This window comes from Populus alba, chromosome 2 (assembly GCF_005239225.2).
Source record: "Populus alba chromosome 2, ASM523922v2, whole genome shotgun sequence".
NCBI classification, from domain to species: domain Eukaryota; kingdom Viridiplantae; phylum Streptophyta; class Magnoliopsida; order Malpighiales; family Salicaceae; genus Populus; species Populus alba.
Window position 1 is genome coordinate 5,068,716 of NC_133285.1, and position 27,294 is coordinate 5,096,009.

The window sequence follows — 27,294 nt, forward strand, 5'->3', positions numbered from 1 at the left end:
TAACCTTGAAAGAGATTTGGACGAGTCAACTTAGCATGGCTACGCAAAGTTATGTGGCTGGATGGAACTACTATTATTATCTAAACATAGAAACATAAAAAGGAACTACTACCATAGTCATTCATCAACCAAAGTTTCAAAATGCTACAACACCCAAAGACTGATTTAATAAAGGCCATACCAAGATGTATGCTTTATTCATTAATTAATTTATTTTCTATAAGTTTCCAAAGATGGAAACCCATAGCTTCTAATTCAACTTTGTTATTGTTATTGGGCCGATGCATGAAATGGAGAGATAACCATCCACATGCAAACAAGAAAAATCAAACAAAAAATGAATCAGACCAACATATAGAAGAAAGAGAAATATGAGTGGAAAGTGAATAGTTCTTCTAGTTGTTCCATTTCTTTTAGACACAAGTTCTGAAGAGTAAATACTATTGTCATCTCAGGCTTTTTCCTTAGTTTAACACATAGGAAAGAGACAAGTAGCAGTTACAGACAACAAGATTGAGTACATGAATAATTTAACATAAACTCACTGGTGTCGCATCACTAGAAGGAAAGGATTGAACTTCTCTTGTAGGAGTCATTTGGATTGAATCAAGGTAGGGGTTCCAAAAACATCTTCTTGGAAGACAATGTTGCTGCCACTGAATTCCTCGAGGCTCTGTTTCCCAGCATTCTGTTCCTACCACCAATAGTGATTTTATTATCAGAACATTAGTCACCAAATAGCAGTGACGAAAATTTTTTAATGCAAAAGAAAACACAGAAAGAATAGTAATTATTACATGTAATTTATTGAATGAATACAAATTTATTATCTGCCATGTTATTTTAACGCAAAGCTTGACTATAAAAGACCAGGAGGAAACAGGTTTGAGATTGCATAGTCACATGCATCAGCGCACGCTCAGTTGCACCAGGTCTCTGATTTGCATAGCTATATTTTTCGGCGTCCTTCAGGTGCTTCCTTAAAAATCATACCAGTAGTCATATAAATTCATCATTAAGAAAGTTTTGATATGCTGCATTACTGATATGGACATATATGATTGAGAAATCCTAGAACCAGGGCAAGTTACTCTGGGTTACAGCAAGAAGATATGGATGAATATTGGATGACGGCAAAACCAAGATCTGTTACCAATTTTGTTCTATCCAGGTATTAGAAAGAAGGTTATGCTATCCAAGTAGTGACCTCCTCTGGATAAATCATAAAAGTAACGAGAAATTATAGCGTTTTGCTTTGCTTAAATTATACCTGGCTAGAGCTCTTACTCCATCGATCTGAAGAGGTGGCGCGGGTATTGAGATTGCCAGTTTTCATCTGCTCCTCTTTGATACATTGATCACGTTCCTTGTGTGATTTCCTCTCCTCTTCCAGTTCCATCTCAAGCTTTTCTCTCTCTAATTCACACTGGAAATTGGAAAATGAGCAGATTAACACATGTTACAAGCGATGCTCATGATAATGGTCCAGATCATGTTAGAAGTAGAATCCACCTTCAGCATGTCATTTCTCAATTTTAAAATTTCTTGCTCCAGTACTTCAGCCCGGGATCCCTGAACAAGAATTTAACTAAATGAAGTATCCTCTAAATCTTTACCTTGTAGAAATTACAAAGGACATGGCATGATCTTGACCTGAAGTTTCTTACGCTGCTCCTCTATCTCTAATTTCTGCCGCTTCAGCGAGGCTGCATCTGATAAAATCTACAAGAAGATGACGAGGAAGGGAAATCGCTAGAATTTGCATCCTTCCCCTTACTTTCAATCACCTGACATGTGACATGCATTGCCTTGGAACAAAAGTAAATTCCATCAAAGAAATCGTGTCTGGTTATAGCTTTACGTCAATGACTACCATTCTAAATATCGTGTGAGATCTACTGCTGCAAGCATTCATGTTTGTCTCTCCAAAGTGCCGATTAACTGCACTTGAAACAGCGTAACCTCTCTAATGGATCGCAATACCGTTGAAACCGTCAACCGCAGCATGAATAAGATCCTTGGTAAGGAGCTCGTACACTCTAGAATTTGTGCAACCCTCATCAAACACGTGATCTACCAAAAAGAATCGAGTGAATAAAATACAGAAATGAACAAGGAAATATAGAGGAATTGAATAATATAATCAGGTACCGAAGGCATGAGAGATGCCGGGGATAGGAGTGCCATGAGAATTGTGAAGAGAGATGCAATTTTCTTCCAGCAGGTTCCATTAATGGTGGTGTCTTCAGATACAGTGACAGCTGGTCTCACTCTAACTGCTACAAGTATCTTCTCCATTTTTCTATCTCTTTCTTTATTCTCTCTCTTTTTGTGGGTGATTTGGGAATTCGGTGTTTCGAATTAGATGTTCACAGGCGGGTTGAGGCGCTGCTTTTGAAAATTTGTTGGGATTTCAAAATGATTTTTAATTACGGAGATGTCCCTGGAAGGCTAGAAGCGATTATACTTCTTTGTTTTTTTTTCTTTCCCTTTTCTGGGCTAGCGACTTTGGGTCTGGACCTGCAGTCCGAAGCAATGGTTCAGTCATAATTTATGGATCTTCTTTTCGGCCATATTATGCTAGCCCATAGGTAGAGACCCGTGTGCCGTTTATAATAGATAGTAGCCATATTTGATCTCAACACCTGATTATATATTTTAATTAATAAAATACTATGCATTAGGGAATATTTATCCCAAATTATATTAACAGTAAAATATTAACAAAAACAGAATATATATATCTACTTACTATTATTATATACTAGGCTTTTGGTAATGAAAATGAAATCATATTAAAACTAATTACATGTTTAACATAAAACATTGAATTTCTAATATATATATATATATATATATATATATATATATGATCACTTTTATAAATAATTTTTCTAAATACCATTTAATACATGCTTCACGTAAAAGGAATTTCATCGAGTTTTAGCTCTTTTTTTTAAAATTCAGAACTTGAATGATCTACCACAATATTAAACACACAACTCCTTTTTATAACTCGAGATAACTTACAAGTGAAGAAAGAAACACAAGGGAGATGAGAGAGGTGTTTAAAAATATGCTTGTGTTTATTTTTTAAAATATTTTTTATTTGAAAATTTATCAAAATATTTTTTAAAAATTATTTTTAATATTAACGTATCAAAATTATATATAAAAACAAAATATTTCAAAATATTTTTAAAATATTTTTAAAATCCAAAAATAAACATTACCAAAAGTCACAAGTCTATAGTTTTGCGTTGAACTTGAGTCAACAATCGCAACTACACATTAATCAACCATAAGATGACATATATGCGAGAGTTTGATCTCATGATTGGCCATGTGATCACTTTTTTGGCTAAGGAAAACGAACCATGCATGCATCTTTTGCGGTTTTTTTTTTAGTGTTTGGGACATGAATACACGTATACAATCAAGTTTGCTTTTTCGCTCTCTTTTTTCCTCCAGATTGATTCCTGCTTTTATGATTTCATGGGGATTACAAATCTCATGATCCGGATCCACTCCTCGCACCTGGAACAAAAAAGACACTTTATACGAGACACTCTTGAAGAGAACATTTGAGAACGTGATTTTTTATAAAAATTTAATTTATAAATATATCTTTTTAGTGGGTTAAATATTTATCTTTTTAAATAAATATATAAACGTTTTCAATAATCATTTTAAAAAGTATCCTTAGTCATCCAAACAGCATTTACAAGGCTAAGTTTATTGGATTAAATTAAAAAAAAAAAAAAGGAGATGTGAGCTATTTTGTATAGTAATTTTGAAGTGTGCAATAAATTCCATCGCGAGACAGGGAATTAGTGAATTAGATTGAACAAATTCTTAACAATTATCTTGAGAGCATCCATTAACAATTCTTAGCTATTTTTTATATATTTTTATAATATCATTTTACATCCAGCATTGTCCTTTAAAAGTGATAAAAAAAGAAGAACCAAGAGAATCATTGATGGAGTCTAGTAGAAAACAGATATATAGAACAGTGGCATGTTAAATCATTAGAGCTGGGAAAAGTAGTAAAGAAATATTAAATATAAAGCCAATAATTTAAACGAGCATTTGCATGAATTGATTGGCGTCGGCATTGTAGCAATCCCACGAACATGGCACTCCACATGACTACTTTCCAAAAAAAAACACATCTATTTACACAAGCCATGCCTTTGTTGAACACGATAGCGATGCTACAAATTCATGAAGCCAATCATGAGCCTGCGAATGCCTCGTCACAAGCTAGCTAAGCAAGTAGATGGAAGAGAGCTTGAAAAGAAGGAAAAAGGAAAAAAGGAAGTCCTGCTAAAAAGGAAGTCTTGGACAAGACCAAAAGGCAGGGTACGTCTCAAATTAAATCTTCACATGCTACAGAAACGTAGGCTTTGCATAAAACAGGATTTGAAGAAAGGCCACATTAAAGTAATAATTAACACCCACGCCCTTCACTTCGAGAGAGAGGGAGGGCTCTTATATTTTCTTGTGAGTTTATTAGAACTTTATGATCAGGCCTGATTATTTTGGTTATAATTTAAGCTATAGTAAGGAACATTGTTGTTGTGACTTCTGCATGGCAGCGAAAACATAGCATAAATCCGAAAGTCTGGCGTTGAGGGCTATAGATTCGAGCATCAAGCGGTCGTTCTCTCTCCATAATACGTGAGACTGGTTTAAAATTGAACCCAGCCGGTTCTTGAGCTCCCGGTTTGCCATTTTCAACCGGTTCAATTGTTGTGTGAGGTCCTCTAAATACCTCTTCTTTCTCCAGCGGGACTTTCGGGCTGACTCCCTGTTAGATAGCTTGCGCCTGCGCCTCCTCTCGTCGTTAGAGTAAAGGGCTTGGTTAGATCCACTTGAACCAGAGTTTTGGCCAGGAGAGGGTGGCCGGAGGAGAGATAAGAGTTCTTGAATTTCACTGTCCGTGAACCCAGGGCCTTGAACCGGGCACTCGAACTGGACTGCTTCCTGGGCAAACGACATGATGAGGAAACCAGAAGTAAATTAATGAACCGGTTTTTCAAATTGAACCGGAGGGAGGAAAGGAAGGGAACAGGGGAGGAATGAAATGCTGGGGCTGGCTATTTATGCACCGAGGGAGAAGACATTCGAGGCCCACATGAAGAAAGGACGAGGGCATCTTCGTCCAGAAAATGTGCATTTATTTTCACGTGGACCCAGCTTTCCGTGGAAGGTGGTGGGAGTGCTTTTATCTGCTCTGGTCTGCCTTTTGAATTTCTCGTGGTGAACTGAGTGTGGGTCAGGGACAAAAAATTAGGTTAGCTTAATCACGAAGAATCAAACGAAAGCAACATAACACAACAAATTACATCAATAAAAGCTTATTCTTAGCAGAATAAACACTGAATGTGCCAACCAGTCGTGTGGGAAGCGAAGGAGATGGACATGAACTTCGTGAAGTGGACTCTGTCGGTGTCGTTTATATATTAATGAGTCCCTGCATGGTTTGATTGAAACTCAACATGTTAATAATTTTCAATCATTTTAATTATCTAGGCATTGAGTGGACATGAATTTTATGCTTACTGTGTTAATGGAACATCAACTCAGCAGAATTTCTGCTGATTCTACAGTTAATCTAATTAGTTTAGATTAATATTAAAAATGCACGACAGACAGTTATATCCATACCCTAATTTAAAAGAAGACAAAACGCAGAGGAAAAAAATAATCAAGAATAACATCATTCAGGGAACGAAAAGAGTAGGCATGTATAAAGACAGGAAACTAGCAACAAAGCAAGCAGAACTGCTTAATTTTAAAAAGAGAAAGGTTATCATAGCTCCATTGCACGCAAGAAATTACAAAGTTATATCTTAGTTTTTAGATTACATATCCTTTTCTCCAAAGCAAAACTTGCAAGTATTCTCGTTTCCCAGATCAACAGTTTCTTTTGTTGAGTGATTTAATGCGTTCTTCAAGATAATATTTTCTTTTTGAAAACGGTGTTCTTACCGCAAAAACAAACAACCATAAAATGATTGTCTAGCTAGCTGCTTTCAAATAGAAATGCATGCCCAAGACTTTTTTGCAGACAGTATATATATATATATATATATATATATATATATATATATATATATATATATATATATATATATATATGCTTCTTACGATCATGGCAAGCACATGCGTTGCACTATGTATTAACTTACAGGAGCCATGAATATTCCAAGTTTGTTTGTTGTTTGTTTTCGTAGTTGGCAGTTAATTTCTGGTTATAGAATGTTACAATATGAAAAGCAACTATAGTGGAGACTAACATGCAAGCAAGCCTTTCTGTTGTTATCTTAACTTTTGTTTCATCAACTAAAGTGAATCTAAGCATCCTGCAACCTCTATCGTGTTTCGGGACCAAAGTAGCCTTCATGTGCTGCACATCATGGCTATTAAATAAATCATCCAGATACCAGCTTTTCGGATATTTAATTTCTACTGCCTTCCTTAACTAAGCTAAGAACGTTTATGGCTCTTCTTGTTGTTCGGTGATCAGAAGACATAGCACCAATGTATAATCGTAATTTTATAAGGTTCTGGGTTAATTAACATAGCACCAACTTTCTACTTGAATTTTAGGTGTAGATCCAGAAAAAAGAAAAGAAAAGAAAAGAAAAAACATCGCATTGCAGTGTTTAGCACCAATTTTAACACAAAAATAAACAGAATCTAGCGTGTGGTGAGCAAAAAAAGGTGTCGATTATCTTGGGATTGAGGTCGGCTGTTCAATCCCACCATGGCGTATGCAGATAAGATAGGATAGGATAGGATGGTTAGATTACTAGCGGGCCATCACGGACAGTGATCGATATGTCATATCTCTAAATCTCTTGGAAATAAAACAAATGATGGATGGTTAGATCCTGTTTAGGGATGTTTGAAAGTGGTTTTTAAAATATGGGGACTGAAAAATCATCATTAAATTGATGTGTTTTGTATTTTTTTACATTAAATTTTCAACAAAATAAAAACTGCATTAAAGAGCGTACGCTAATCATCCAAGGCTCCCCGTGCTTCCACATCAGTTTCTGATTCAAATGCATATTCTACAGTTAATCACGTTATAAATAATTTTTATTCGTTCCTCTTATTCTCCTTTTCACCAACTTCTTTGGCACCAGAGACACAAACACGAAGGGTGAAAATGGCAAAATTAACATCCAATTTATACGACAGGCATCGTAGCAACATGACATCGACTCGTAAATGAGAGCACAACAAATAACACAAAGTTGCGTACTATTTTGGTGAATTCTTTAGCTGCATCCGTTTCGCAAGAAGAATATCGAATACCATTCAATGGAAGGGACAAAGCTTATACACCAAGGAATTGGAATAAAGCACCTCAGATAAGCAAAAGAATGAACCAACAGTCTCCCGTCTGCTAATAAAAGGAGAAACCTTAAGCTACACGGAAAAGGGCGTCTTGGAAAGTCTTGGACATTGGCAGAAAAGATCCAACTACTAATGAGGATAGGGCGAAGGGAATCGTCCAGTTCTTGCCTTTATTAGCATCCGGTATGCTAATTGGTCGCAGCATCCCCGCACAAACAAGTTTACATTTAAATCCTCAAATCCTGATAACTACCTGCGGAGCTTTTCTTTCTTTACCTGCGAAAAGAAATCATGGCTGAAATTTTTCTGAGCCACGGCAGCCCGCAAAAAGGAGTGTGGGGGTGGGAAATGGTTAAAAATGAAACTTCCAGAACCATACATCGAACCTGGTAGGAATGGACTTTAATATGTAAACGACACATAGACAACATGACTCTGACATCAGATTTCATCCAACAAAAGAATTGCTGAGGTTCAAAGTTGATCCGGCAAATGATCCAATGCGCTTCTATTCGGCTGCTTTAAATGAAAAGGACGCCTATTGAAGTTCGAGAGTGGAAATCATCAACTGGCGCTTACATTAGTTGCGTGATTGATTATCACAACATCACAATACAGCCCTATAACACTACTTAACCATAAGGGAAATTTCATCCACAACTTAAATTACAAGTTCCATTAAAGCTTATCATCCTAAAGCTGTTAATCCCACACTTAATTTCCACTTGTAGGCGATCACTTGGTCCCTTGTAAATTTTCACAAATGATAATGTAGTATATTTAGAGGACTTCCCTGATATTGCAATTATTAAATGTATTAGCACTCTTTTTGTACATGTGAGGAAATCAGCACCAGCCCCCAACAGAAGAATGAACATGGAAAGATAATGTTCATATCCTAAAATTGCAACACTGAGTTTAAGCTTACCAATTGGCACAGCTAACAGCAAAATGAGAAAGATGATAGAAATAAAGACGCTTCTAGTAAAGAGTAATACAATTCCACAATCCAAAATTGAACCTATCTTCATTGAGGAATACAGAAGCAAAAACAGTGATTTTACCTTGGATAAAAGATCATAAACGATATACTCCCAGGGCAATGATATGGACATCAAGCAGCATTTGAGGGGCAACATCTCGTCATCAGAAGATCATGCTTTGCTGCCACAGATGCTGCTTTTCAAAAAACTGAGCCAATCCCAAATCCTTTCTTTGAAGTAACAGGTGAAAAGGGGCCAACATCGTGTGCTGGCTTCGATCTGATAGTATGAAACCTTAATTTCAGTATGATGGAAATCTCCATGCATTCTATCACATATCTATTCAAATAATAAAAAATAGCTGCTCTTTCGCAAAACAAGTTGGAGTCTGAAAACCCAAAACCAAAAAAAGAGGGGATGTAGGACGAGTCCCCCCCCCCCCCCCCCCCCAGAAAAAAAAAAGGATCAAGATATTAGGAAGAAAAGGATTTCGCTTTAACTTGCAACACCAGAAACAGCTACTTCAACTTCCCCCCGTCCTCCTGGACCTTTCATGTGGTGTCTGCCTGTTTTCCCAGGGGATTGACCAAGAAGACTCCCAAATCAAGACTTGCCAGCTGTTGAAGAGGAGGTGGGGGAGATAGAGAGAGAAATATAAGAATTAAATGAGCAAATAGAATTACTGGCATTTCAGTTTCTAATACCTCTGCAAACTGCATATAAGCTCAGAAACTGTCAACAATAAAATTCTTGATGCAAATAAAAAACTCATTTTTGCCACACAAAGACAGAGCTCATAGCTGCAATAGTTTAGCAATAATCGGAAATCAGAACAATTCAGCAATGAAGTTAATTTCAGCACAGCTTTTAGTGAGAAAAACATTACTGCAATAAAAAAAAGTACACTGTAGATCTTGCAAATTAAAGCATTAACAAGCACAATGGTGAATCTAGTACCACTGCATCAAAAGTGGAGTTGAAGTCATCGATTGCAAAACAGATCTGGCTATGCAGTTGGTGTCTCTACTTCCTAGATATGCATCATAGATAATGTCAGGTAAAAATTGAAGATAAAAGGATGAATTAAGAGAATAGCTTATTAACAACAAATGAACTTCCCTTTTTTGAGTCCAAATGAAAATCTACAGGACTTGGAGATGCATAAACAGTCTTTACAACATGCAGAGACACCACAGAAAAATGTTGAGAAAGTAAAGTTAGTGAGCACCTTAGCAAAATCAATTCTTCCACATACAAAAAGGTCACGTCTAATTACCATATACCTGAGCGTGCTGTGGGCAGAAGGCCACAAACAACCAACAACTTTCCCTCAAGCAAAATCAAGCCAAGGCACGATTGTATTATCCACATTATCATTGAAATGATATCCTCGTATTCTCTACAACATCACGGTTCATTATCAACAGAAAAACAAAACTAGCTAATGCTTCTCCCTAACAACTTGGAGTGTTTCTTCACCATAAATACCACACAAATAAATCCTAAGAAAAAATGCTATTCAATCTTCAAATACCATCAACATAAAAGTGAATTAATTCTGCAGCAGCTTTTGAAAAGCAAAACCCAGTGAAGGAACAGAATTGGAGTCTCTCTGCCATCCCCTAGCATTTCTGTTTCTCAAATTCGTCTTCGCGTCGATTGATTTTTCGACAGCCAGCGACCGGGCTATGGTTTTAGAATTTATCGACATTGCATGTTTCTTTGACTTGTCATCAAAATGATCGGTGAGGATGTGCGATTGGTTGCTGATCCACTGTGCGGTGTTTTTTATCACTCATGTGATCGATATCAAAAAAAGCCCTCAGTCCAGACTAGACCAGTGTGGATTGTTATATTGTAATTTGTAATGATGTTTTTGCCATTCGGAGACAAAAACAATGAGCTGGATATTGGATATCAGAGGTAAAATAGTTTTTTCATTAGAGTCGATTTGTTATTATTATATAAGCAGGGGATAAATTGATTTTCCCATTTTTATTAGCATGTTAAGATAGAACTTTAGTTCGTAGTTAAGTGGTAAGGAGTCGCTCCAGGATCTCCAGGGTGCAGTGCGAGAGTTCTTGCAATTTCAATTCACGTGCAAGTGAGTGATAGTTGATCGATCTCGAGTTGGTGAGCTCTTCATCATAGTTTGGTTTTTGAGATTGGTTATTTTCCAGTGGATAGTGCTCGGGAGCGTGTCCGTGAGATATATATAACAAACATACAAACAAACAAAAACAACTAAACTAATATCCATGAGCTTTTTACTTTTTTCATTTTTTTAAATACAGTGAAATGATTGGATCACTTTTTAAAGTAAAAATTACTTAACTAATTGTTCAAGGATTTTTTTTTTATTTTCATCATATTTTTTTTTTGTTATAATTAGATTGATTTAAGGGTAATAAAATAATTGAACAAATAAAAAAATATTATTTCAAAAACAATAATTGACACATGCACGATACACTTTAGCATGTGATCATTTTTCTAGTTTTTATTTGGGCTTGAGACACTTGGGCCTCGTGTAAACTTGAAATGGAAAAGAAGAAAGACATGCGTCGAGGATGACACTCACGACCAACTTGTCTTTGAATTAGTTAATACAAATCTTTGTGGCTAGTATGACTAAGAGTATTCATATGACAAAGAAAACCAATGTAAGGTTGTTGAAAATAATAGGTATGATTAAGATTATCGTATGATGATTGAAATTTCTTCTTTTAGTGTTGATTTAGGAGTAGATGAGTTTTTTTTTTTTTTTTTTTAAGTTTATCAGTGTCCGTTAACTGCCCTGAAGTTAACGTGTATTAGGGTTTCGAACCTGAGAAAGGCTGACCACCTATAGATGAGTTTTTTGATTGGTTAACTGAATGTGATCGATTTTATAAATATATGAGAATTTTATATTTTTAGATGATAAAACCTTTAGGGTTTAAATTAAAGCATGAGGCTTTAGTATGATGGGATAGGTTATTAAAGGCTAAGAGATGGGAAGGTAAAATACCTATTAAGACTTAAAAGTGGATGAAGCAATAGTTGAGAGGTAGATTTTTGCATCTTGATTATGATCAACTTATGTTCCATAAGTATCAGAGGTGCTTCTAAGATTTTTGAACCATGTACATACACTATTCCCAAACACTATATGAGAATGGTAAGTTGGCTCCAGTTATGATAAAAATAGTCCCCAATCTTCGGATTCCTTGACGTGGAGTGCCAAGTTACAGTAAAAGAAGGTATCCAACAACAAACACCATTATGATTTATGATAAAGAATGACAGCACCATTCAAGATCACGAGGGGGAATATCATTTTTAAATAAAGCACTATCATTTTTAAATGCTTAAAGCACCTTTAAGGCTTTAGGCGTTAGTGCCGAATTTACTTTTTATTCTATATTTGTAAGACGAAATAAATAAATAAATAAAAACTAAATGAAACAATTTAAAGAAAAGAAAAGAATTGTTCAAGCTGCCTCAAGTTGATGAGGCTCTTAAGCAGAAGAAAGCAATACATGAATTGACCTGATACCGAAGATGACGACCCAGATGATTATACATAGCTAGCTGATCGATCAAAATTACAGTTGAAACTTTCTTTAAAAAGCTACAATAATGAAAACAGATACTGGAGAGATTTTACCGTTGCTCAAACCCTAAAGCATAAGAGAAACAAAACTTTTAATTAGTGGAAATTCATGAACATATATAATCTGATCAGCGCTCTTATTGAATTGCTTTCACTCATCTTGATCACAGTATCGTAATTCATAAGAGACCAGACCATCGATCAAACACAACCCCTCTTACCATTTTCCAGAAACAAAAAGAACAAACCAACCGCACACATCCTAAAACACCACAACTTACCGAATGAACCTTTCTTTTCAAGTTTGCTTATGAAGCCAAATGCATAATTTTAGTCCTCATCGAATGCTCCGGTACTCCTCTTGCCTTTCCCCGTCCTTCTCCGGTTAATAGTGCCACCTTCATGATGCCTCGTGTTACCATCATGGAGAATCAACGGTGCATCATTAGCCTCGTCACCGTCATCTTCAGTGGCTATACGGATGCAAGAACATCTCTCCATGGATGCAAAAAAAGCACCTGCCACACCATTGATGAACCACATGGCTACCCCATCAAGCTTTCCACACCCGGGTGATGAGCCATGGCTGGTTGAGGTCCGTACCCTTGGCTCAACAGAATTTGAACGAGGATTGAAGAAGCTAGAGCAATTCGTGGAGCTGGTAGTTGCAGCCATGAACTGAAAGGTCCAGGGTGTCGTAGCCTCAGGAAGAGAGGTGAGAAAAAGAAGCCTCGGGCTTAATCTTAGGTCTCAACGGGCCTGGTGTTAAGGTTGTCAGTTATTACAATTAAGAAGCATGTCCTTGTAAATACTTATGAGAGACACTTCACTGTGATTCTCATTCATGCCCCTACATGAGCTGTAAAAGGACGGAAGAACTATTGTTTGCAGATCAGTTTGTTGGATCCTTTTTGGAAATGAATTTTTCTTTTACTCGTGAAGTCTCAAACACTGAGTTCTCGATTAAACTATTAAGTTTTAGTAAAATAATAAAAATAAAAATAAATAAATAAACTCCTTGGATTCCAAATCCAATAGTCATTAGCATTTGTTGATATAACAATGTGTTAACAGTTCTTTCCAATTTATGCTTATTTTTGTATCTTATTATGAAAAACAATCCAGACGTTTTACAACCTTTTCTAATAAAGAATAGACAACAAGGTGTCCATTTCAACCTAGGCCCAACATTGGACAATTAGGTTGTTGTTGATGGACGGGCCCGACAACAAACAATTAGGTTATTTATGTTTGGGCTTTGGCTTAACCTCTTTTATGTTAAACAGCTTTTTGAAAACCCAATTGAGTCCGAATGAATTTTAACATTTTTAATTTATTGTACTAATTAAAAAAAAGATTCTTTTTAGAAGGTCTTTTTTCACTTTTGTTAGATGATGCCCTTTGAAAAGGGATCCCATATCTAATGATGAGATGGTGTATGTTTTCTTTCGTTTTGCTCATTTTGGTTGTATTTAGCTCTATGCATGTAAATGTTTTTCCAAATTCGAATTCACAACGTAGATATTCTCAAGCACATAGTGAATACCTCCAACTTAAATGACCTCGTTTTAGTCTTGAAGAGAGGAAGAATTCACAATTGATTACTATGAATTAAACTAATTAATGAGATGGAACTGGCTGATTAAACCATCTATCTTGTCATCGAATATCGATATATTTTAACATGAAATTGCGGCAATAGCATGAAGCCATTGAGGGATCCACGTCCTTTCTTGGGGAGCCAGCACGAAGAACATGCTGTACATTTACAGAAGTTTTACCTGCAACAAATTATGGGAGCAGCCGATCAAGGCTAAAGACTGCAAATATAACGAAACTTGGAATGATAAAGAAACATGATGATGCCACCCAGTGGAACAGTTGCATCTCATCATAGGTGGTGACCCCATCCATCACATACCTGACAGTCCTGCTCTGGATATAAAAGCAGAGAGATTTTCTTTACCACCAAAATGTTTGCCTCTCAAATCAAGGCATGGAAATATGAAAATGTGCGCATGCATAATAAAAAAGACAGCTTGGCCATTCTCTCAGGTCGAAGGAGATGTTATTTTTATAATTAAGATTCAAAACAGTTTGGCTGGCTAACAGAAATCAACCCTAACATTATCATTTGTTGTCTTACTGAATCTCTGTAATTCGTAATAAGATTGCAGGGGATTGAAATCTGCAGCTTTCTAATTCTCTGTTTGCTAGGAGGGGTCTTCGTTTTCCTCTGCCGTTCGAGGAAAAAGCCCGCTTTCCTCTGTGTGTGTATAGATTGGCACTTCATTCAATGAAATCAACATCAGTAGAAGACATCGTTTTCTTCTAACCAGTGCCATTGTTTGGCTTCTCCTAACCAGCAACGATCGTTGTCTGGCCTACCAACTGCAAAAAGAACCTAGTTTGATATCTCGACATTGTGTTTGCCTTTGTTTATATGATGATCTCTTGCTGTGGACACATACTAACTTTCTTTCAAACTTGTCTTCGTAGAGTTTAGTCTTTTCCCCCTCTTCTCTCTATGTAATATATTGGTCTCACCCTCTCCATAATCACTTGCAAAGCATAAAGCTTCAATTTATAACTAACCCATCTCAGTAAATCACTTTAAATAGAGCCCTGCCAAGTTTACAAGTTAAGTACCCGTCTCATAAAAACACAGTAGTTTCATCGTCTTCTTCTTCAATTGAGTGATTGAAGTCGGGTTATGGATACCTCAAATCCAGTTAGGTTAGGTTTGGATATAAAAAAATCTGTACTTGTCTGTTTCAGGTCGGGTATGGATAGCAATTTTGGAATGGAGTTTGGGTATGAATTTGTTTCTTTCTTTATGATAATTTTGGTCCCACATCTCTCAATTTATTTTTCAACAAGAAATAAAAACTTTATTTCACAAAATTGGTCATTAATTTAATCTCAAAATATTTTACAACGCATATGGTAAGTGGGAGAACCAAACCAAAATAGATATAGGCACATAAAATCATGGTAACATAATTTGAAAGGACTAAATTGAAAAGAAAAAAAATGCAGTGATAAAGTATAGAACAAAAAAAATATATCTCCACGTATAGTATTTATTATTTAAATTTATCTCTAAAATATCAATGTAAAAAAGATTTTAATTTTAAAATTATACATCTAATAATAAAATTAATTATTATTATAATTTTAAAACCTGACACAAGGATCAATCTTGAGCAAGCCCTGAATCACAGGTCAGGATAGCCAACCCTAATTTTTTTTAAAGGATCAAAACAACATTATTTTGATTAAAAAATTATTTTTTTTTAACTAAGTCAACGAGTCTCTGACCCAAGTTTTATCTCGAGGTGTCTAGGTCATGAATCTACTTGATTTTTAATCAGTTTAGATCAAGTCAATTTTTATTATTATTATTTTTTTTAAATCTAAACCAGCCCAAAACCTGAATCCCTGACCCATCAAGATAGTCAAATTCTGAGTCTAGATGTGAGGCCACTCTTGGTTTTATACCTAGAGTTATTATATTATTATTAATTTCAATACTTTAAATTAAAAAAATATCTAATTATATTTTTAGATATATAAATTTGATAGTAATATATATTAAGATTAAAATAATTTTTTTTATATTTTATTTTATTTTATCTTCATGATCAAATATAATACAAATTAAATCATTCTATTTTATACACTATTATCAAATATATTTTTTATTTTCATCTCAGGTATTATCTATCCTCGTTATCTTTACTATTTAAAAATGTACTCGTCCAATCCAAATGTCTTGGCATATAAACTCCCGTCAACGTGTTACTAACTTTCCTTTTGTTTTGTTTTTGTTTTTGTTTTTTTATCGCCTAGCGTAGCGACAGTCACTGCAAAGTCATAAACCGTGTAATCCCGTCAACCTGTCGTGACCTAATTGATTATTTTACAGCATATACATCAGCTTCAAACGAATTTTGACCTTACGGTCCTTACCTATTCAGTATTCACCTCTTTCAAGCGCTCTCTCCTCTCCACTATATATAAATTCACTTCTCCAGCTCTCTCTTCATTCTGACCCATAGAAGAAACCCAAAGTGCAACTAAAACCCAAAAAAAATGTCTAAGCTTACAACCCTCTTCACCGTAGCCCTTCTCCTCAGCTTCGCGCTTAATTGTGCTGCTCACCCCCAGCCGGTCCAATCCGATGACTCTCTGGTGAAAACCTAACCTGCTCTCTATATATATTTCAATTCTCATGTCTCCGTTTTTATTTGTATTCATAGACTCTGTAATACGTTGATTTTGTGACTTGGTTCTTTCTTTGTTGTGATTCTGGGCTCTTGATTTCTGTGTGATATTTAGGATGCCATGGCGGATGAGGCTGCGGTTGTTGAGAGCTGTGAAGGACTAGGGGAAGAAGAGTGCTTGATGAGAAGGACCCTCGCTGCTCATGTGGATTATATATATACACAGAAGCACAAGCCATGAGCTAGTTGTCGTGCAATTGTAAAATCAATAATGATTCAAGTTAATTGCATCTGTTGGTAATAATATATTAAGAAGTGTATCCTGTTTCTTGCTATTTGTATTATAGCCTCAAGATTTTACGTTCTTGTATTTTCTTTACGTTGTGATCAGAAATAATTCATTACCAGAATAAGAAAACAAAATCAATTTACTTTTTAGCACCACCGTGTGTAATCCATTATTTATGTGTAGTTTCTTGTTAGTACTGCTCTGTAGTTGGAAATGGGCTAGTGGTTTCCCAGAATACAAGTTTTCATGGTTGGTAACATGTTTGGGAAATCCCTCCAAACAAGAAAATAAATCAATCAACTTTTTAGCACCCCCGTTGTAATGATTTTGATATGCGGATGATAAAAATAAATATTAAAAAATAATATTTCATGAATTCCTAAAGAAAAAGCCTGCAACACACTTGCAAACAGTCAAACACACAGTCGAAGCAAAATTGTCCAAGACGTGTAAACAACCGTGGCGCCTTCAATTTTCAATGCCGATAGTTCCAGTGCCTCGAAAAAGTCATGAGTTTCTCCTCCTTTTGGACATGACAAATGAAGCTTCATGGAAATTACTTGGAGAAGTGCAATGAACTCTTTCGTCCAAAAGCATGTGTTATCACATCATATCAGCCTAAGGAACTTCTTTATTGACGACTTGGAAGCATAGGTACTCTTTCAGCACAGGTTCTTGGCATTCTCCGGCCAATGAAAGCAGCAAGTTGTGACAAAACATTTCGTAGACTTGCTCCAGAATTCACACCATAAGCTAGTAATGCTAATTTCCTGTTAGCATAATTTACAGGTGTTTCCAATCAAATTAGAATATCACTTTCAAATTAGAATCAACAGCTATGTCTGAACTTCTACTTTTCTAGTGGATGTTTGACTGCGTCAACCAGGCACAAGAACAAGCTCTGCAGTGGCAGAATACAATGGATCGGTCAAAGAATTATTTAACTACCGTCTCCATTGAAGTAATGGGGTAGGGAACATCATGAAGAACTCCCCGTTCAACCCATCAGGACTATTCCACTCAAACTCCACTATGAGTTTTGAATTCAGATTCACTTTCAATTCTGAAAAGATTCTAATGTTCTTTGCTATAGAATCATCACTAGTTTGAATAATCCCCATTATTCCCTTTAGCATAATAGATGAATGTCTATCAATCTCATCTTATCTCTGCCAAGGCAATGGAGACTATAAAAGTATCCCAATTTTTTCCTAAGAGCAATGAGGGAAAATAAAAAAAAGGACTCCAAACTCAAGATAGATGGAGTGGGTAAGAAATAGCAAGTATGCAGATTTTCAAACAGATGAGCTTCAAATGAACACACAACAGCTTCTTTGGGAAAAAAAAAAAAAAAAGTCTGAATACATACCGGAACTTCTGTGTTGCAATAACTTGTTAAACACCAACCACCTAAGTTCATCTCAACTAAGTATGCTTGATCATATGAAACATAGATAACTTGCTATAACTCTATTGGTTCCTAATACATCATCTCTCACTCTTCTTCACGTTTGGAAAATAATTCAATTTTCTTCACTTCAATGGCCACGGACTTAGCATAGACCGTGTAACATATGGACAGGAACCAAAAGCACTGAACTGTGGCTTCAATATGAACATAAAACTATGCATATCGCGTGTAAACATTCAAGTGTTCGTAAGATCGTAATTTTTATGCATCAAATCTGATTATTTTTTTATCTAAAAAAAGAAGAAGAGCAATTCCATTAATAAGACTTGAATGTTTACAATGAGGATGCGCACTTTAAAATCATTTAAACGAAGTGATACAAGGATATGTACATGCAAGACCTCTCTAGCTGCTTCACGGGGAAGGAAGAGCCCTGTGAATTTAGGCAGTTAAGAGAACCCTAGAGCCACCCAGAACATGTAAATACAAGGCCAGGCATACGGTAACGATAACAGAGGACTTAGCCCCAACATATCTGACTACTTCAAGTCCTCTGTCGACAACCTCTTCCTGAACCACATTAAGACTTCTTTTCACCCCATCCGACATCTTCCACATCATGAACTCCACAATGGACCTTATCGTTTCAAATGTAACCCTCCCGGTCACATCCAGCACAAACTTCCTATTGCTTGGCACTGACAAAGCAGATGAAACCTTGCCAACCCATCCACCATTCTGAACCTCATCAAAAGACTTCCTATCTTTCATACATGCTTCCCGCTTAAGATAATCATCTTTGTTCACACCCAATTCTTCACCCTGCTCAACAATTGAATAAGCAGAACCCGACTTTGCAGTCGAACTGGTGGTCAACACTTGGTGAGATGTTTTCACTAGTGTTTCCACAGCTTCATTACAGATAGAAACCAGAACGTCCCTCACATTGTTTTGATGCTTTGGATTTGTCAAGCCAGTGAAAAATTCATCATAAGTATTGATCTGCAACGTCTTATCAAGATAAACAGCAACCGCCGTGCTCACAAACTTTTGTATGCAATCAGCAATGAGCTCCCTACACCTATCATCACAAACCACACCAATCCATCCAGGCACATCTGATAAACTCGATCGTGATTGATCCTCACCACTCGAATAAAGCCCCAAAACCAAATTCCTCGCAAAACTACCGACCACAACAGAAACAAATCCGGTCCCTTTACTAGAAAACAACCTCTCCATCACTTGATCAGAAAAACTCGAATTCCCATAACCTAACCCTAACTTCTTATCATTTCCAGACTCCAAATTATACCCTCGCAGAACCCCAAGAGTCAAAGCCTGAGTAACCCCAATCAAGGACTCGGAAAACTCATCCGATTTCACAATCTTCGAAATTTGCTTTAAACTATTGGGGATTTTATCCGTATCAGATTGCAAAAACTCCTTCAAATCCTTAGAGACAATACTGATAGTCTCTGCGGAATCGGAAACCATTTCAGCAAAAGAAATCAAAGCCCCCATAAGTCTCATAAATCTCCTCCTTTTTCTTACCACAGCAGGCAAATTATACACCTTATAAACCCCATAGCCAGATACACCAGACACGGCTAGAAAAATCAACAATTTCTTTTTTCTCCTAGAAAAATCTAAACCCTTTATCACCAATTCAAGATCCATCGTTTCCGCAAATTGGAACCCTAGGGCTTAAATTGTGAAATTGGAGAAACGAGAATGGGTTATGGGCGCAGAGATAAAGACAGAAAAGGGTTTGTTTATAAAAGCGAGAAAATTAGGGTTCGGTTTCGTTTTAATGTTGTCATGTGTTGTTGGATATATGAATATGTATGTATGGATGCTGTATTGGTAGTTGAATCACTAAAGGATGTTTTAAAAGATGAGTGATTAAAATTGTAAGCAGATGAGAATTGAAAACTGGAAATTTTGTATGCAAAAAAAAAAACAATTAAACGAGAGATGACGAGGGAACCTGATTTGATTGTACAGTGCTGCAGTACAGGTGAGGGAAGAGAGATGGCAAGCTGACAACACAACAGACAAAAACGGAGTAGAAGCAATGAGAGCTGATTCCTCTTCTTTTTCCTTTTTTTTAAAAAAAAAAAAAAAAATCTGCAGGCGGTGCTTGTGTTTGTTTGATTCTAGACTTCCACGTGTACCGAAATGGTAGTAAAAATAATTTTTTAAGATATTTGTTATTTAAAAATTATTTAAATAATATATTTTTAAAATACATCAAAATAATATAAGAATATTTAAAATATATATATTTAAAATAATTTTTTTTTTTTTTTAAGAAAACAAATTCAACTCAATACCGACAGAATCTTGAGAGGAAAAAAGATAACGAGTAGGGCAATTTCCACGACAGATTTACTTATCATGAATCAATCTTATCGTTATGTATTATTATCAACAGGATTTGTGCTCCCAACAACCATCTCCTTTGGTTTTTTATTTATATTTTTCTCGTTTGTACCCTTTGTTGTATTGGTAGTTGAATCGCTATGGGATTTGTTTTCGCATTGCGTCAAAACACTATGGCTAAAAATTTATTTTTTATTTTTTTATGTATATCAAAAATAAATTTTAATAAAAAATATATTATTTTAATATATTTTTAAATAAAATACATTTTATAAAACGACTACTACTATAATATAATATAATATCAAAGAATATGGGATTCAACAATTTCGACTGATATTTATTTTTTGTAAATGACATGAGGGAAACTCTGTTAATTAATTAACTCGTAGTTTAAGAAGAAACGTAGTTCCGATGTAACTCAGATCTCAAGTTCAACCTTCTCCGGTGCTCCCCGTAACAAAAAACAAAAGAATCGAAGAGAAATTTTACAGCACATATTGCAAATTCCAAATGAGATTTTTAAAAATGCTAACAAATACTCCTTTTTTCTTCATAGTTACTAATATAATACTTTATATTAAATGAAAATTGGAGAGTTTTTAAACTAGAGCATTTGAAAAAAATATGACAAACTATCATATCTTTAAAAATAATTAAAGAAATAGTATAGGTGCAGAAGTTGCACTACTCCGAGTAATGCAATCCTCGAAGATTTTTTTAATTTTTTCAAACAATTATGTTATTCTCAGCATCATAATTACAAGGGTTTGCATTTAATTCTAGGAGCAGCACAACCTGCGTAAACTTCGTTGAATGAGCTGCACTACTTCCCATACATATATAGCCAACCATTTAGAATATGGAGATTAAGAGCTGCGCTGCTACAAAGTTACAAACTCCCCCTCCTTTTCTCCCATTCCTCTCTCTTAGCCTAGTGCTCTCTCTCATCTGGAAACCATTCTGTCCCCGTCATCGCTCCTAGTGCCGTCGTTATTCCTTGTTGTCGCTAATCCTCTTCACCCCCCCGCCCTACCTCCTTCCACTTGGTTCTGTAACAGGAGGGTCAAAGAGTCGCTGCTGTAGTTCATGACGCAACTAATGAGACTCTACACACCCACGCCATTAATTGGTGCATAATTTGTCGTGATAGACTTGATTCAATTCGGGAGGCTTTGCGTCTACACGATGTCATTTCTGATGCACGGTGCAGAGAAGAGGTCATTGTTGATGTCATAGTGGTTCAAATGGCATAAGATCATGTGACACGGCCAATAATTAAAGATAGGACCTCGGTGGAGAGGGAGATAATTAGTGTGCTCATGAGCTGGTAGTTGTTCCTGTTATACCTCCATGACAGAGGTTGGATTAACTTCTATGGTGTTATCAATGATGGTGTGGTTCTGGTAGGGCATGGATGATCGTCATTTACTAATTTAAATGACCGCCAAAAGATATAATTGTTGCTTGTGAATTTAGAAGAGAGATAATGGTGAGCTTGTAAGAGGTTGCAACTGACGATTCCATTAGGGTGTCGACGGTGATATTAAGATCGATGCCATAAGGATTGACAAAAGGTGACGACGGTGCTCATGAAGAGAGATTTTTCATGGGTTGTGATGTGGAAGGCATGTTTTTTGAAGCTTTGAGTAGGAAAAGAGAAAGAAAGAATCTCAACAAGTGGTTGTCAAGAGGGATGAAGATGGCTGAAATAATAATAAAAGAATTACTTCTATAAATCGAAATAATTCTATAATAATAATAATATAAGCCTTTAACATGCTTGGAAATGCGATAGAAGTTGAGGTTGAAGGTAGAAATAATCTGACTGTGTATAAACATTACTCATAAAAGTTAGTTATTTTATTTTATTTTATTATGTTTTTTTTTTTTTGGACTTCATGCATAAATTTCAATCTCTTCCACATTTTTAATTAAACACACTCTTTAAAGCGTTAACAATCGAGCTATATTTAGACTGTATTAGTATATGCTTATGATGCGTTTAATTAATAATACATTTTAATTGTATTTAAAAATGATTTTCAAAATAAATTTAAATTGTTATTAATATTTTTTAGGTATTGGAATTAAAATCATAAAAGATTATGAAAATAAAATTAATTTTATTTAAATTTACATTTGCAAACACATCTAAATCATATTATCAAATCCATACACCCGCGAATTTGTCTTCAATATATTACTACAGCTACCATTAACTAACCTGTTAATACTTAGCAGTGGAGCTAGAGAGTTACTAGATAATTTTTTTAAAAAAAAAATCTATTCTAATAAATAGTGTAGTGTTCTGTGAGTGTGTTATATTAAAATGAAAATAAAATGTTAAAATGTTTGCATATTTCATGGGTCACTTTCTAGCTGCAGATCTGATCCACAATGCAACTAATGAATGGTTGCTTGATTTATTTTGTTTGAATTGGATATCAATTCCAAAGCAAGAACCGAGGCAGGCTAAAACCAGGCCTGGAGGTTCCATCCTGGGCTTCTTTATCTGGGTTGTTCTGCATGGCATACACCATATAGGTTGGATACTGGATCATAGATGGGCACGAATAAGGGACCTTCGTCGAGACATGAATGCAGGCGACCATTTCGGGGCAACGCTACTTCTGTACCGTACCGGATCATCATCCTGGTAGGTAATTCAAAGAAGCATTCCAACCGGAGAATCACCCGAGAAACGATCCCCTAACGACCGAGAAGGCCAAATTAAATCAGCAAGCCGGTCCTCACACCTGCGATAGGTGTGGACAATCTGAGCTTTGCCTACTCCCACTTTAACGCAGCAAAGGATCGTGTAATTAAGCTCAGTATATATGCTAGCTGGACGCAGTCATTGAATTTACAGGCAGACAAGTTAGAAGGCCAGAGATTTATTATGTGAGGCAATGTTTTTCACATTTTCTTAACCTGACCACCTTTGATGTGAAGCTTAAGTGCTGTCGACCTAGACGGAGTGAAGACACCAACTAGGCATGAAAAACAAAACAACCAATGCTCGTGGCATCATGCTCTCGCTTGTCAATAATACGCCCTAAAGCATGCTCCTATGATTTGACAATCCAGACAGGACAAGAAAACAACGAAGCTCGCTTGCGTTTTTTGATTATTGAATATGGCGACAGAGGATCTTACAAGACTCGAACTAATAAAATTACGCTCCTATTAAAATTTTGAACCAAATGAGTGATTTTAGTTGAAGTTGGTCAGAGTTTCTGACCAATCATCATCATCATCATTCTTTCTTTCTCTTTAAAGGAAAGGTCAAATGGGCTTCAGACTATTAGCTGTCCCCTTGGACAATGCTCTTTGTAGGCTAGTTTTGAGGATAAGTTGAGCATTGACATGCAATACGGAGGGATAAAAATAAAAGCTCAAACGCTTGCAATATCACAAAAACTTGACTAGCTTCTAATTCAAGCTTTTTGTTTTTATATTTTAGCATCGATTCTGTTCTCATTCGAAGATGGGATAAGGCGTCGTCATTCCTCCGTTGATTATTGCTTGCTCTCCTTTAGAGGTTCCAGCAATTTTTTCCCGCTCATTTTTAATCCCCCCCGCCCCTTTTTTTTTTTTTGGCGAAAGTGGTGACAGCAAAAGAGGAATCCAGGGCCCCTGGAATCCTTCTAGCTTATCCAAATCTTGGCAGTGAACTGTCTTACGGGATTCCGACTGGAAAAGCGTGTACTTTTAGGTAATAACGGATCTAGTTGAGCGCATTGATATTGAACGGGCAGGTCCTTAAAGTTTCGGTGACTCCGGGACTTGGCTTGACCAGCTGATCCAAAACCTACATCCATTTGCTCCACCGTCTCTTTCGATATTGAAATTCAATATACGGTAAGGAAAAATACATTGCTCTATGAATTGCAGCAGCGACTACTGCAACCATCTGACATTTCTATTCAGCGAAACCCAAATTTAAATTTCAACACTCCTGCCTGTTCCAATTCCCATCAAACGATGCAAAGAAAATGGAAGAAGAGAGAGGTTGAAACATCAACTCAATCAACGCATCAACAGTTTCTCATCTGCTATTACTATTCTTGAACAGAGAAGGCTCAAATGCGTGTGGGGTGCCCACAGGCAGAGGCTTTAATTTGATATTGCAGTGAGAAACTGACATGAATTATTATGTCAACGATTACGCTTACAACCTACAAACTAGCTATAAACTAGGAAAGGTAAGGAGTCCCAATAAAAGATACAGATCACGAGCTTACACTGAATGCAGACTGCAGAGTCCTCACAAATACTGCAATGACCGAGTCACAGTAAAACACCAATTTAAACAGTTAAGAAAATATACACGCTCTCCACAGAGAGCTAAAATATAAGGGTTGAAAATCCGGGGATCAATGGTATGTTGAAAATTAACTAAAATTACAAGGGAAAAATGCAAGCCCATCTGCAAGGGTTATTCCCTCCCCACATCCACTCACCGAATTGTCATCACCCAACTCCGGCAAAAAACCCTCTCTTGTCTATGGCTACTATCACCAAACTAAGGATCAGATTGGCGGCAGAAAAGAAAAGGGAAAGAAAAGAACAGCCCAATTTAACAACATAACCTCTTTGGGTTATTATATATTAGAAAAAAATTGGCAAACTGCCAGCTTACAGAGAGTGGATTAATAATTACACAATATGCAATTAGCCTAAATCCACATTATGACGCTTCTATCATGTAAATCCAATACAGTGTATCAATGATCTTTGATATATACAAGCGAGAGAAAAGAATTCCTTACGAACCCATTTTGCATCATCTAATCTCCCGAGCTCGAGCCCCTTTCCATCTTGTGACAGGTGAAACGGATGGTATATATCAGCAAATTCTCACATTCACTGTATTGTTCTCGTAAGCTTACACTCGGAAATAAAAATGGTAGATGTGTAATTTAGACTACACAATTTCAATAGTTCAACCGATTGCTGCTTCAACACTGGATTGCAACCACTCTGTATTACTAGTAGTAGTTTGGCTGCCAAACCCGCCTCCACAGCAAGTGCAGTACATTCTTCTGGTGCGAGCATGCAAACTGCCCATAATATCGACAAAGCAAGCCGCGTGCATGTCTCGGAAACCCTCATCAATAACTTCACCACATTCGGTATTGTGTTGGCACAAACCTTCAAAGCCAATCTTCCCTCGGAAATACTTGAAAGAACATCCAGAATATAGAGCGCTAATTCCAAGCACTCATTATTCAAACTTGGCAATAGCTCCACTAATGGAGGAACTGTCCCAATGCTCACAACTGAGCCCCTTACCGATTCATGTGAACAAATACTCTTTAACAAACCAAGTCCAGCCAATAAACCATTTGGGTGTTTCTTGTCTTTCACCAACCTCAACAAACCAACTAAAAGTCTCAAGCTCGACATGTTTTCATGCTCAAAATCATTCCCTTCCATCAACATTTCCATCAATCGGGTACAATTAATCTTGGTCTCGATAGAACCCTCATTCAACATATCCACCATTAACGAAATCCTTGCAGGTTGCCTCAAATTCGACTGGGTTGCAAAATCGAGATCCAAATTCACTAGAATTCCAACAGCCTCAGACCCGACAGCATGAGTGGTAAAGGGGCCCAATAAAGATGTAACCAAGGCAGTCCCGCCATTATCCAACACAGCCTTCCTTGCCGTAGAATGTGCAGCCACAACCTGCCTAAGTTCCTTCAAAGTCTGCACTTTAGCTTGACCCTTAACTTTCTTCAGATTATCCAGAAGTTCAATAGCCCTTCCTTGCACATCCTCTGATCTCTTCTTCGTGGCTAAGAACTTCTGCGAGAACCAGCTATAAATCAGCTGCTGCATAGTCCTGTTTGGCGTTACCGTATCATCCCAAAGCTCTTGCATTGTAGTGGGGCACGTGCAATGACCCAGAGAGAACCATTTGAGGATGTTGTATCTCTCGTAAGTCTGTCCGGTGCAAAGAGTCACTGGGTCTTGCATTGGGTCTAACGAAATCGGACATATAAACACCGTCGGCACTTCTATTGATTCAAGCTCTTCAACCATCTTCTTCAGATCCAATTTCTCCGCCACACCAGCACAAACTAAACCGCCGCCGGTAACACCGCCCAAAATGCCATCCTTAACGGCAGTTTCTAGGTCTAGAACTTGGCCACCAGCACTCGCATCTAGCTTTACGTTTCTATAGCTCTTTGCTTCAAACATCGGCATTTCGGGGTTCCGTTTAAGAAAGAAAACAACACTTCCCACTAGCCAACACGAAGAGATAAAATCTGATTCAACAAAGAACCCTGAGATGTCACAGGAAAAGGCAAAGAATAATAAAAATATCAAGACCCGTCACATCCACGGGACAAGAAACGTGTGGGAAAGAAAACGAAAGAAAAGGATAGATGGCAGAAGGCACCCTCTCTCTCCCTCTCTCTCTCCCTCTCTCATTCACATACATAATACACAAAGAATCAAATGAAAGGAGACATTTTCTACATTGCATGATTTATTTTTGCTCTTTTATCTGTTCTCTATCTCTGGTTAATAGAGTGTAAGTAAGAAACTCTCCCTCTTCATCATCAAAGACATTATGATTCTATGTATATTCTACTTCTCTAGCACTAAAGCTTTCTCACGCAACTCAAAAAGGAAACAAAAAAGCGAAATCGTCAACAGCCAGGTTCACATAAAAGGCTAATAATGACAAGGAAAGAGTAACTAAAAGGGGCGCGCACACACACAAAAAGAAGAAGTGAAGTAACAGTGAGCAGCAATAAGTACCTGGACAGCTCAAATTCACCACATGAAATGAAAGAAAAGAAAAGAAAGCGATGAAAATCGAAACAATTGCAACGAAGGCATGAAAGAATGGGAACCATACCTTCCTATGGTGCGGCGATACAGGGAAGAAGAGTGTAGAGTAGAAATATATAAAATAGAATAAAAAGCTATACCTTGTGAACTGTGCAGTGCAGCCTTCTGCTGTTCTTTGCTGTGTAGGGCAGGTAACATAAGTATGAAATTATCAAAAA

General features: G+C 36.6%; 3 protein-coding genes, 2 long non-coding RNA genes and 1 other non-coding gene across 8 annotated transcripts; 1 reads left to right on the forward strand and 5 right to left on the reverse strand.

The window, feature by feature from the left end:
- Positions 1 to 69: 69 nt before the first annotated feature.
- LOC118035818 (uncharacterized) lies at positions 70 to 2,411 on the reverse strand. The gene is made up of 4 exons (XR_012169022.1): positions 2,152 to 2,411; positions 1,513 to 2,073; positions 1,271 to 1,426; positions 70 to 688 (listed from the first exon to the last, which is right to left on the reverse strand). It is a non-coding gene; the product is annotated as an uncharacterized lncRNA (long non-coding RNA).
- A 2,149-nt stretch (positions 2,412 to 4,560) lies between these two features.
- On the reverse strand, positions 4,561 to 5,004 carry LOC118035782 (basic leucine zipper 4). Its single transcript, XM_035041426.2, has one exon. The coding sequence runs from the start codon at positions 5,002 to 5,004 to the stop codon at positions 4,561 to 4,563; it is 444 nt and encodes a 147-aa protein (XP_034897317.1).
- A 2,086-nt stretch (positions 5,005 to 7,090) lies between these two features.
- LOC118035783 (uncharacterized) lies at positions 7,091 to 10,266 on the reverse strand. 3 transcript variants are annotated; one of them, XR_012169167.1, is made up of 6 exons: positions 9,892 to 10,266; positions 9,641 to 9,756; positions 9,315 to 9,527; positions 8,858 to 8,974; positions 8,439 to 8,636; positions 7,091 to 7,912 (listed from the first exon to the last, which is right to left on the reverse strand). It is a non-coding gene; the product is annotated as an uncharacterized lncRNA (long non-coding RNA). The 3 variants fall into 3 exon arrangements; XR_012169166.1 differs by having other exon boundaries at positions 9,641 to 10,266; XR_012169168.1 differs by lacking the exon at positions 9,315 to 9,527 and having other exon boundaries at positions 9,641 to 10,266.
- Positions 10,267 to 15,742: 5,476 nt separating this feature from the next.
- Positions 15,743 to 16,616, forward strand: LOC118035787 (uncharacterized). Its single transcript, XR_012169267.1, has 2 exons — positions 15,743 to 16,146; positions 16,294 to 16,616. It is a non-coding gene; the product is annotated as an uncharacterized protein (transcript).
- A 1,557-nt stretch (positions 16,617 to 18,173) lies between these two features.
- Positions 18,174 to 19,968, reverse strand: LOC118035786 (protein PHLOEM PROTEIN 2-LIKE A10). Its single transcript, XM_035041429.2, has one exon. The coding sequence runs from the start codon at positions 19,556 to 19,558 to the stop codon at positions 18,320 to 18,322; it is 1,239 nt and encodes a 412-aa protein (XP_034897320.1). The 5' UTR covers positions 19,559 to 19,968; the 3' UTR covers positions 18,174 to 18,319.
- A 4,798-nt stretch (positions 19,969 to 24,766) lies between these two features.
- LOC118035788 (U-box domain-containing protein 30) lies at positions 24,767 to 27,231 on the reverse strand. The gene is made up of 2 exons (XM_035041431.2): positions 27,144 to 27,231; positions 24,767 to 26,562 (listed from the first exon to the last, which is right to left on the reverse strand). The coding sequence occupies exon 2, from the start codon at positions 26,480 to 26,482 to the stop codon at positions 25,133 to 25,135; it is 1,350 nt and encodes a 449-aa protein (XP_034897322.1). The 5' UTR covers positions 26,483 to 26,562; positions 27,144 to 27,231; the 3' UTR covers positions 24,767 to 25,132.
- Positions 27,232 to 27,294: the final 63 nt, after the last annotated feature.

Excerpts from the sequence above, each read along its gene's own strand:
- LOC118035782 (XM_035041426.2), bottom strand. The coding sequence starts at position 5,004 with ATGTCGTTTGCCCAGGAAGCAGTCCAGTTCGAGTGCCCGGTTCAAGGC.
- LOC118035786 (XM_035041429.2), bottom strand. The coding sequence starts at position 19,558 with ATGGATCTTGAATTGGTGATAAAGGGTTTAGATTTTTCTAGGAGAAAA.
- LOC118035788 (XM_035041431.2), bottom strand. The coding sequence starts at position 26,482 with ATGCCGATGTTTGAAGCAAAGAGCTATAGAAACGTAAAGCTAGATGCG.